The sequence below is a fragment of the Cucumis melo genome, chromosome 7 (assembly GCF_025177605.1).
Source record: "Cucumis melo cultivar AY chromosome 7, USDA_Cmelo_AY_1.0, whole genome shotgun sequence".
Lineage (NCBI taxonomy): Eukaryota > Viridiplantae > Streptophyta > Magnoliopsida > Cucurbitales > Cucurbitaceae > Cucumis > Cucumis melo.
The window spans coordinates 7,866,978-7,878,533 of NC_066863.1; the positions used below are offsets into that span (position 1 = coordinate 7,866,978).

General features: G+C 34.7%; 1 protein-coding gene across 4 annotated transcripts; it reads left to right on the forward strand.

Moving 5' to 3' along the window:
- Positions 1-1,143: 1,143 nt before the first annotated feature.
- LOC103487594 (nitrate regulatory gene2 protein) lies at positions 1,144-7,344 on the forward strand. Of its 4 annotated transcripts, none has more exons than XM_008445953.3 (5): positions 1,144-1,782; positions 1,874-3,673; positions 4,293-4,504; positions 5,432-5,655; positions 5,966-7,344. In XM_008445953.3, exons 2-5 carry the CDS (start codon positions 2,056-2,058, stop codon positions 6,750-6,752), a joined length of 2,841 nt encoding a protein of 946 aa, XP_008444175.2. In that variant the 5' UTR covers positions 1,144-1,782; positions 1,874-2,055; the 3' UTR covers positions 6,753-7,344. The 4 variants fall into 4 exon arrangements, with proteins under 4 accessions (XP_008444175.2, XP_008444174.2, XP_008444177.2 ...); XM_008445952.3 differs by having other exon boundaries at positions 1,877-3,673; XM_008445955.3 differs by having other exon boundaries at positions 1,144-1,635.
- Positions 7,345-11,556: the final 4,212 nt, after the last annotated feature.

Sequence of the window (11,556 nt, forward strand, 5' to 3'; positions counted from 1 at the left end):
ATATTTTATTTAATTCTAAAGTACAACACCATACAACACCATCGCATAGACAAATCAAACATACCACAAAGTTGAAAGAAGGGAGGTATATATATTAAATAAGCAAACAGCATATATACATATAGAAACAAAACAATTTTTTTTAAAAAAATAATCCTAAATTTGTTAAATCGGATCCATTTTAACCATAAACTTTATAAGAAAAAAATCATTACATTTAATTTTTTTTCATAAAATATAAATATTTTGTCAAATATTTTATTTTTAAAAATTTTCCTTAAAAGAAAATTTTAAAATTTATGAACCTTGGCAAAGTTATATTACGGTTCATCTTGGTGCTTGGATTTCGTTAGCGCAAACGATTCACTTCTCTCTTTGGTTTGATCTCCATGGAAAGATATAATGTGAGAGAGTCTCATCGAAGAAAATCCAAATGGAATGCACTAATATTGTCACTCTTAGAGAGAGCTTAAGTACATAAAGAATGAGGGGAGCTCCCACTTAGGAAAAGTATAAGTTTACTTGAGAGGAAGTTTTACATCTAAAAGAATCCAAATGATCAATAAGTTTATCTCTACATGGAGTGAGTGTAGTAGAGGTATTATAGAAAAGTATTAAATTGTAAAATGCTTAACTTTTCAATAGTGGTAGATTATCTTTCTTGAATGCAGTGCCTCAAATGTAAATAGTATATCGCTGAATTGAGTTACCAACTTTTGTGACACTCTCACTTTTTTTCTTGCCGTTGGTACTTTACTTGTTTCGATTTTTGTTAGTGTTTCTTTTGAGACATACCTAGTATGTAAGAAGTTACCCTCCCCTTTTGATAGAAGGTAATAAATACAATATTTCATAAATTTACTTTAAGATTAAATTAGAAGTTAAATTCTAGAAACAACCAAATTACTGCGATTAGCCAAATTTAAAGTAAGTTTTTGAAATTTTTTTTGTTCGAAAAACTTTGCTTGATTTTTAAAAACAAAAAGTGAATAACAATAAAACCAAAGGAAAGAAAATTATGAATGAAGTATTTATTTATATACTTTAGTTTTTTTATAAAGCTTAATTAAAAGAATTAATAATAGAAAGAAACTAAAAAAAGGTAATTTTCTTTTTTAAAAAAGAAAAAGCGAAAGAAAAAAAGGAAAAAAAGAAAGGCAAAAAAAAGGCTGAAAGCGGCAATGCAATAATGACAAAAACAAATCGGTTACCAATGGCGGGTTCCACGAGCCTCGTGTTCCTCTGTTTCTGCCCTTCTTCTTCTTCTCCTTCATCTTCTTCTTTTCGACTCTGAATTTCCAATTCAATTTCTCTGAAACACACAGACAAACAGCCAAGCGAGTAAACCAAGAAACAACGAAGAATACCCACTGGACAAATTTTGCTCAGATCTCCACCTTCACGCATTCCCATGTCTGGCTTTCCTTTTCTCTTTCTAGTTTTTTCAATTTCTTCTTAATTTTTTATCACCCAAAGTACTCCAATTTGTGATTTCCGCTTCCTGTTTTTTATTTTCTGAATTGGGATTCCTCTAATTAATCCTCCCAAACTATTCATGCTATCTCTTTCTCTCTCTGTCTCTGATTCTGTGCTCCTCGCATGGACGGCTATTACGCATTCTCATCGATCTCAACGGTCAGTGCTTCTTCCTTCTTGACTTTTGTGAGATTTCCCTCTCTTTCTAATGGGGTTTCTTTCTTTTATCTCTTTGGCTCGCACTTGGAGGTTTGATGTAATGTGTGTGAATCGGAGCTTCGCATTCCTCTTTGGAGTTGATTTTTTGTATGATCTGATTCTGTGATTTGTGTTCGTTTCGTTTGATCTGTATCTTGGTTGTGGTGGGTTTGTTCTGAAATTTGCTTTTCTTGTCCAGTAGATTATTTCTGGATCTGGAGTGGTTGATGTTGTTGCTCATGATGCTTCTCCCTGTTTTTCATCTCCATCGATTTGGAATCGGGTGGATATGGCGGCCATGATTAGGAGGGGTATGCTGCCGTTCTTTGGTGGTATTGGCCTAGGGTTTTGCTCTGGGGTTTTTCTGTGGTTTCTGTTACCATGGGCTGTGGAGGATCCAAGGTGGACGAGCTTCAATTGGTGACGCTTTGCAGAGAGAGGAAGGAGTTAATCAAAGCCGCGTCTCGACATCGTTATGCTCTTGCTGCAGCTCATGTTACGTATTTTCAGTCTCTTAAAGACATTGGTGAAGCTATACGAAAATTTGTTGATGAAGAGATTGTGATCTCTGGTGCTGAATCATCCTCCTCTCATGGTTCTCCTGTTCTTACTCTGCCATCCGATGAAGGGAAAGGAAAAAGGAAGAAACCGAAATCGGGTGAGAAACACATAAACTCATCTTCATCTTCCTCGGTTTTACATTCTGTTTCGATTTCACATGAACACTCTCCTCATGAGGACGAGATTGACGGTTCTCACTTGCATTTATCATCTGGATCGGAGTCTGAATATGAACAAAATTCTTCGGGTCATATTCATATCGAGGATAGCCCAGTACATGACGAAGGTTATAGCCATCCTCCTTATGCATATCCGCCAAAGGATATCCCAGCACAAGATGAAGGTTATAGCCATCTTCCTTATGCTTATCCGCCTAGAGATGTCCCCATACAAGATGAAGGATATAGCCATCCCCCTTATGCTTATCCGCCAAGAGATATCCCGGTACGCGACGAAGGATATAGCTATGCTCCTTATGCTTATCCGCCAAGGGACATCCCACTAGAAGTTGACGGTTCTAGCCATCCTCCTCCTTTTGCTTCTCCCCCAAGGGATTGGAGTTCGACGAATACATATGCTTACTTTATGCAGAAGTCAACCACTCCAGCGACTACTGTAATGTATAATGGGCCAGAGACGCATACCGCTTCAGATGGGCAGTGGCCTGGTCCGTCGTACAGTTATCCGCCGTATGCACAGTATGGAAACGGAGGGTTCTATGGGTTTTCAATGGGTTCACCACCGGATTATAACATGCACAGTCAGCAGCCTAAGCGCCCTGCTACTCCACCTCCTCCGCCTTCTCCGCCTAAGGTCTCTGCTTGGGATTTTATGAATGTGTTTGATGGCTATGATGATGGTTACCAGGAATATAACTCAGCAATTAGATACGGGTATGGTTCCATTCAAAGCAGTCCTGATTCCAATGAAGTGAGGGAGAGAGAAGGGATACCTCAGTTGGAAGATGAAACAGAGCCTGAAGCTCTGAAAGAAATTAAAGAGAGGAAGAAGTTGAAGGTGGAAGGGACGAACAAGAATATGAATTCAGGGGAGGGAACTTCAAAGTTTGTACCACCAGAGAGTGGTGAGGAGATCTCAAAATCGGTGCCATTGCCAAATAGTGGTACCTCAACGGTTTTGAAGGAGAAGGGCATAAATAACAGTCCTGATACAATTGTGTCGAAAACTTCAGAACATGAGGAGCCAATGGTGAAGAAAGAGGTGAGTTTCGAGATTGAGGAGACTTCAACATTGGATGTTGAATCTTCCAAGAAAACTAATTTAGCCACATTCGCTGCCTTTGGGACAAGGGACCTCCAGGAAGTTGTGAGTGAGATTAAGAATGAATTTGAAGCTGCTTCTAGTTGTGGGAAGGAGGTTGCAATGCTGCTTGAAGTGGGGAGATTGCCTTATAGGTCTAAGATCACAGTACTTAAAGGTTGGTACCTAAGAGGCACTGGTGTTTAAATTTTTCTTCTTGTGAATATATCTTTAAAACATCTTTCTCCATCTCTCTCTTTTAAACGAACAAATTTATTTTTGGTAATTAATCTGCGAACTGCATTTTTTTGGCTTCTTGTCGTTGTATATAAATAACGTACGTCCAATATTTATGGGGCATCACGCTCGGGTCAGCTCGGTTGTACTAAGCTTTTAACAATTCCAATTGACACAACATATATGTATATGAAATGATAATTAATAGTTTACTTACTATGGCAGCTAGTCTTGTTGTTTATGGCCTGTGGTTTTTTAATCTAGTCCATTGGGTTTACAAGAAGTTAAAAGCTGTAAGTTAGAATCTCCTTGCTTTCTCTAGGTTTTATTGGAACTTGAAAAGTTTGACCCAAAGTAGCCTTGGGACTGAACTTCAAGAAGCTGCCACAGATGCATCTCGATATTAATATTTTCTAAATATTTATTGTTTGGATCCTGTTATTTCCTACTGCTTTTATATCGGTAGATATTTGTTTCCCATATGCTAGTGGTCTTAAAACATGTTATACAGAGGGAACAAATTAGTTTGGGGCATTACAGAAATTCCTGTTAATTTGCAGTTATTCTTTCTCGGATCCAGTACTTGGTGGCCCCTTCCTCAGCATCTTCTCAGCCGCCATTGATTCGGTTGGACCCCAAGACAGTGAAAATGGCTAAAGAATATGCTGGGTCTAGCAGTCCTGGCAATGAGTTTGACTTGAAATCTGGAAGCCTTTCCTCTACGCTGGAGAAGCTTTATGTATGGGAGAAGAAACTTTACAAAGAAGTTAAGGTACTGATGAATATAAATTATATGCTAGTTTTTGCTTCTTGATTATGTAGTTGATTTGATTCGCGTTCCTTGATAAAATGCATTAAAATATGAATTTGTGAAGAGTCTAGATAAACTAATTGTTTGTGTACTGACATGCACACTGTCCTTTCTTCTCATTCACACCCAACTCTTGCTGCATTCGTGATAGAGAACGTCTGGCGTCCTTTTGAATGTGAACCCTGCCATATTTGGTGAATATGTCTTAGGACAACTCACGTGTACACAGACAATTCTACACTTCAATAAAAAAGAAGGGAATTATTATTAAGGATATGCTTGCATTTTTTATTAGTTTACTCTTGGTGAAGAAAATACAATTTCTTTCTCATTGCAACTTTCTTTGGTCTTCCATTATTGGGGAAGTTGTCCTAGATTTGTTGCTGGACAGCGTCAGCTGTTGAAAAAGAGCTTTCTAGTTTAGGGGGCAAATGTGTTCAGTTTACTCAAATAATACAACTGATATTAGAATTTAGTATACTTTTGTGTTGATTATTTGATTTTTTTTGTTCCATTGGGGCCATCTGATATGATTGGAATTTGGAACAATATAGAGAAGAGAGGCATTGGGCCTGCATAAAAATTGCTTGGAGATTCTTTGTGCTTGACTTTATCTTTTCTCTGTGATTCTAGCTTCCGAAGTATGTAAATGACCCTTAATGATGCTTTTGCACATTATGAACTCATGGGGTGAGGATAGCTGCAGTTTTGTTTTGGTAGGACAGGAAATGGCTTGAATGATGTTGTGCAGTTGACATGAAAATGCTGTCCTCTTCATTACAAATCTCCAATTTGATGTTCTAGGGCTGGTGCATGTTCGTTGCTTTTATTTAGGTGTTTGGATACAAATAAATTTTCTGACTCTACTGTTTTGTGTTCTTTTGCCAGGATGAAGAAAGGTTACGTATTATTTATGAAAAATTGTGCAAGAAGTTGAAAAGGTTAGATGACCATGGAGCTGATTCCACTAAAATTGACGCTACTCATGCCTCTATTCGAAAATTATCAACCAAGATCGACGTCTGTATCAAAGCTGCTGATGCTATATCAAGCAGGATACATAAGTTACGTGATGAAGAATTGCAGCCCCAATTAACAGATCTTATTCAGGGGTACTCAAACACATCCGATCTTGATTATTCAATTCTTTAAAAGTCCTTCGTTGCACTGATTTGTGAAAATAGATATCATAATCGTTGTTGAATGTTTATTGAGGGGACTGTATGAATTTTTCTATTCTGCTAAAGATGAAATAGAGAGATGAAATGTGAACAAGTTGTTTTAAGAAGAGATTTGACGTGATATCTTTTAAATGCTTTGATTAAATCTCACCACACGCAACCTACTAGCTTTGGCAGTTGCTTGACACACACATCTTGACATATTTGGTCTTCATTATTAAAACCTCTTTGTTACATGCAGGTGGATAAAAATGTGGAAATCCATTCTCAAGTGTCACCAGAAACAATTTCAAGCAGTCATGGAGAGCAAGATTCGCTCATTAAAAGCTAGAACTGGCTCTCGCAGAGACGAGAGTTTGAAGGCTACTGTTGATCTTGAAATGGAACTTGTCAATTGGTGCAGCAGATTCAACAATTGGATTCGCACCCAAAAAGCTTATGTTGAATCTTTAAATGGATGGCTCCTACGATGCCTTAATAATGAGCCTGAAGAAACTGCTGACGGAGTTGCTCCTTTTTCACCAAGTCGGATGGGAGCTCCACCAATTTTCATTATCTGCAACGATTGGCACCAAGCTATGGTTGAAATTTCAGAAGATAAAGTGGTCGGTGCCATTCATGGTTTTGCTTTAAACTTGCATGAGTTATGGGAAAGGCAAGATGAGGAACAACGTCAGAGAATCAAAGCCAATTTCCTTTACAAGGATTTTGAAGAACACCTTAGAACCTTGAAAATGGAGAGAGCAATGATAAAACCTGACCAAGATGAGGCATCAGTAAGAACTGCACTCTCAAAAGTCCCTTCCGAAAATCAAGTTTCACCACCAGATGATCTGAAAGCTAATTTAGATTCATTGAGGAAGAAGTTATATGATGAGAGAGCAAAACACAAAGATGCCATTAAATTGGTTCACAATGCTGCTTCGAATAGCATACAAGCAGGTTTGGTTCCAATTTTTGAGGCTTTGGAAAAATTCAGTTCTGAGGTCATGAAAGCTCACGAACAGGTCAGGCTTCAAAACTCTTAAGACGCTAATACCTGAAATACAATACGGCTCCACCGCATTCCGTTGCACAGGATTGAACTACAGCAGGTTATGTGTGATTGGGAGATACACTACGACGTACTGGCACTTGCAAATCTCGGTTGCCATTTATTTAAAATCCTCTCCCTTTCATGTACATATATAAGCGATGGAGATCACATGGTGTATGTATAATATTAGGCTACCAGAAAGGAAGCCATGGAAAAAGGATTAGACACACTGAGATAAGAAGAATGGATAACAGAAGCTAGAACTAGAAGTGATATTTTTGGAACAAAAAATTGGATTATAATTTTGAAGAGAGGAATGTTATTAGGATCAAGGAGAACATAGATTATAGAAGTCCGTGGTGGTATTGGTTATTTCGATATGCCTTGGAGAGCTGTCAAATGGGTGCAAGTTCTGAAAAAGAGTTGGTTTGCTTTGCCTAGCACCTTCATTTGGATGGATAGGAACAAGAATGTTGTATAGAAATTCATTTATTGGTGCATTTGTTGTAAGTTACATTAGGTTCTAGAATCTCCAAGATGAAAGAACTAACCCAAATTTTGATAATCTATGTTTTAGAGAGTAATAGCTGTTATTTTCGTTCTTTTCTTTTTGACAAGTTACTACTACTGGGGCAAGGGCTTAAACATCAAACCATAAATTTTAAATTCTTTGATATATGACAAATAGTTTATACAATAAGTAATTTTCAATTCTAAAGAAATACGTTCTTAATCAGGTTTTGAAAGCTACGACATGATTCTAATAATTTTAAATATTAAAATCACTCTCAAACCCGTCTCAAAATAAATTGTTATTAAATTTGATTTTCTTAAATTTAAGCTCAAGAACACTATTACTTATATATGTTTTTATTTGTTATTCATCTTCTACAACATTTTTTAAAAACCCTATATCGAATGGTGTGTTGGATTACATTTTCAAATATTTAATTTAAAAAATAAGTTATTTCGAAAAAATTTATAGTGTTTAGAAGCTATTTACAAATATTCTTTTTGAATGTATTTTAAACAATTTTTATAAAAATGAGTTTAAACAAAAATGAATTTTTTGAAAAACATTTTTTTTTAGGTTCAAGATGGATTAGAAATGTATGACAAGAAAATAAAGAGGAAACTAAAACTATAATTATTACCTAACATAGCTTTGATTTGTTTCTAAGATGTATTTTTATATGATAGGTAGTTCATAACTTAAACAAAAAAGATAAATAAACTTAGTGTATTTTAATTGACATGATATTTCATCGCAAGGTATAAAATCTGATCTAAATCTTTACTATTTTAGTTAATTTGCTAGAAGAAAAAAGTTAGAAAAAACGTGCAGTAAAATTTGCATAGTGTTTAGGTTCTTTTTGTACATCATCTATTTTGTGCCTTCTCACCTACTTACATAAAAAAATATTAAAATACTATATAAAGAAAAAGAAAATACAAAATTTGTCGTGACAAATTTTGATGGAACAATTTGGTAAAATGCATTAAAATATGTGGTATCTGAAATGTACCAAAACATTTTTCATGAAAACTTAAGGGTCGTTGGAGAAGAGTTATATAGGTAATGCTATAATAGTGTTTGTGATAAGATGTGTTTGGGAAAAGGTTATATGGGTAGATTTATGATTTTTTTTTGGTAATATTTTTTTCAAGTCATTTTGTAAATGTAAAAACCATTTATTGCATATTTTTAATTTTCCAAATCGTCCAACATTTTGTGTAATAGTTTGCCTTAATTTTCTCTAACGCCGATGTTCATATTTAACGTGATTAAATTAGTAATTATGTTTTGCATAATTGCTTTTTTTTCTTTTTTTTTTTTGTAACTTTTTTCCAAGTCATTTTCTAAATGTAAAAACCATTAATTGCATATTTTTAATTTTTGAAATCGTCCAACATTTTGTGTAACAGTTTGCTTTACTTTCTCTAACTCCAACGTTCATATATAATGTGATTAAATTAGATGGATAAGAAAAATACCTACAACTTTTTTAAAAATTCTAATTTTATTGAATGGTAAAACTTATGATGGATGTGTATACTAAAAAAATATATACAACTCTGGCAAAAATCCTAATTTCAAATAAGTAGTACTAAGAACAATTATAAATATTGAACTCACATCGCTCACGACGAAATTGCACTAATAAATAGTATTATGAACTTAGCGGCGGTTACTTTGAAAACATTACATAGTTTTAGATCTATGTTTCGTAATGTTAAAAAATTGTCTTACTTGCGATGTGTTAAAATAATCAGTCATAGTAATTTGGAAAATTTTCTTTGTATGATTTATAAACATATTAGCAGGCGTGGATTTTTTATTTTTATAAATTAATAGTCATGACAATGTAATAAGAAACCTTTTTAGGTTTCAATTTTTGGTAGTTATGTTTCGTGGGCATGCTTTTTATTGTAAAAGATACTAGTCACTTTTGTAAAACATATGTCGTTCCTAATTTTCTTAAACTAATGTGGCAATTATGTTCGCAATGACAAGTAGCAGTGAAATGCAATCTAAGAAGATTGTAATTTTACAAAAGCGAACTAAAAGGTAGAAGGAAAAAATTAGAGCGTTGCAAATTTATAAAGAATACTAGAAATGTTCTACATATAGTGTAAATACAAAACCAACAATCTGTTGAGAATAACTCAATTTAAATTTCACTGTCCTAACCATAAACGGAAAGAAACGACAAGAAAATGGAAATATACTACAAACGACTAATTCGTAGTACCTCTTACAAGGATATTATGAAGGCTGACGTCTTGCAGAAGAAAAAGAAAATTTGGAAATTCACACAGCAACGTGCGCAGGAACTATTGTAAATGAGTTAAGTAATTGAAAAAAAAATAAAAGAAACATAACCAATACGTACATTGTACGTCGACTAATGGACCTAAAAGATTAGAGATGAAGCTTGTTAATAGTGAGCATGAAAATGTAAATGGTTTTAGAAAAAAAAAAGTAGTCTTAAAGGAAAGAAATCCATTCAATAATTTGAACCAAATTTCTAGCAGTGGAAACATTAATTAAAAATATGCAAAACAAAAAACAGACACAAATAATAACATATAGCATAGATAAAAAAAACAAGGCAGAAATGGATGGAGGATGATGATGGTATAGAAAAAAGAAAGTGAACTACCAAAGAAGAAGGAACATAGAACACACAAACAACCAACGACTCAAAAGATGCAAGTAAAAACATATAAAGCGATTTTAACATAATTTCTAGTAGTTGAAACATCAATCAAAAGATTGGATCATAAGTAAGTGACACTAATAATAACATAGAGCATAGATACAAAACAAGGCAAAAAGGAATGGAGGATGATAATAATATAGAAAAAAGAAAGTGAACTAACAAAGAAGGAATAGAGAACACACAAACAACCAACAAATTCAAAAGATGCGAGTAAAAGCATATAAAGAGATCTTAACTGAATATGTAGTACTTGAAACATCAATTACAAGATTGCAACATACATGAATCATAACATGAAGCATAAATATAAAAAGGGATGGAGGATGATAATAATATAGAAAAAGAAAGTGACCTACCAAAGAAGAAGGAGCAAAAGACATACTAACAACCAATGAAATAAAAAATGCAAGTAATATGACATAAGAGGAAAGATATATATATAGGGGGATGGGAAAAATTATGATGCTTTTGATGACCACAAACCAAAAAATGCAGAAAAATCTCTGCAAATGACATGACAGAAAGGAGAAAAGTCCAATAACAGTCAAACCCTAACCATGGAAGCTACCCCATTTAGGACACAAAGAAAATGTTGTAAAAAAGGATTGAATAGATAAAACAATTTGCAAGGAACAAAGATAGCGGCTGAATGGATTCCCCATAAGATCAGTTATTCAACAGATATTGAAATAAAGAAGTAAATGCAAGTGAAGGGAAATTACAAAAAGAGGGCAACACAAGTTCAAAAAGAGGGCAACACAAGTTCAAAATTCACAAAGTTTCCAAAGAGGTACAATCCTCACAGAGACGAAAGACAGAACATATTGTACATACAAACATAGAGACAAAAGAACACAATATCGGTAAAAATTAGCAAACTAACAAAAAGAAACTACAAAAACGGATCCTAGAAACTACAAAAACAAATCCCAACTTGCACAGCGAGTACAAACATTTGACTACACATATAAAAAAGCAAACAAATTTAAATATGCTAATTTTGTTTTTGAAATCGGTCCTTAATAGACCTCATCATCGGCTTATGGAATAAAGAAAATCAAACCGAGAATTACCTCCCTACCATGCTCTACAATCACCCATTGCCACAATAAGAAATGTATAGCACCTGTCCTAACTCAGTGAAGAGAAACACCGATCCGCAAAGAGAAGATCGAGCGGCAAGGAGAAACAACGAAGGACTTGCATGTTCACCAAGAAGACTCATCGAACATGCAAGGCAAGGTTTCAGAGGCAATGAATCGTCCTAGCCGTTCAACGAAACCAAAAAGGGAAAAATGAAATGTTTTGAAGGTAATATTGTTGGAGTGAAGCCTTCAACAAAACAAATCACTTTTGAAGAGTGAGAGAGAAGATTTAGATCGATTTAGAGATGGATTGCGAAGAGAACAGAGAAGGGTGCTTTAGATGCAAGGGTTAAGATCTCACAGAGATACGAATCAGAAAGATGGTTTTTTGGGCGGCGTGTATGGAGGAGTAAAGGGAGAAAAAGAAAGAAGAAAAATCGACAAGGTTGAGGAATGAAGATTGGGAAAACACGGATTGAAGAGACAG

Excerpts from the sequence above, each read along its gene's own strand:
- LOC103487594 (XM_008445953.3), top strand. The coding sequence starts at position 2,056 with ATGGGCTGTGGAGGATCCAAGGTGGACGAGCTTCAATTGGTGACGCTT. Across the intron at positions 3,674-4,292 it reads TAAGATCACAGTACTTAAAG|TTATTCTTTCTCGGATCCAG; the intron begins GTTGGTACCTAA and ends GTTAATTTGCAG. Across the intron at positions 5,656-5,965 it reads TTAACAGATCTTATTCAGGG|GTGGATAAAAATGTGGAAAT; the intron begins GTACTCAAACAC and ends TGTTACATGCAG.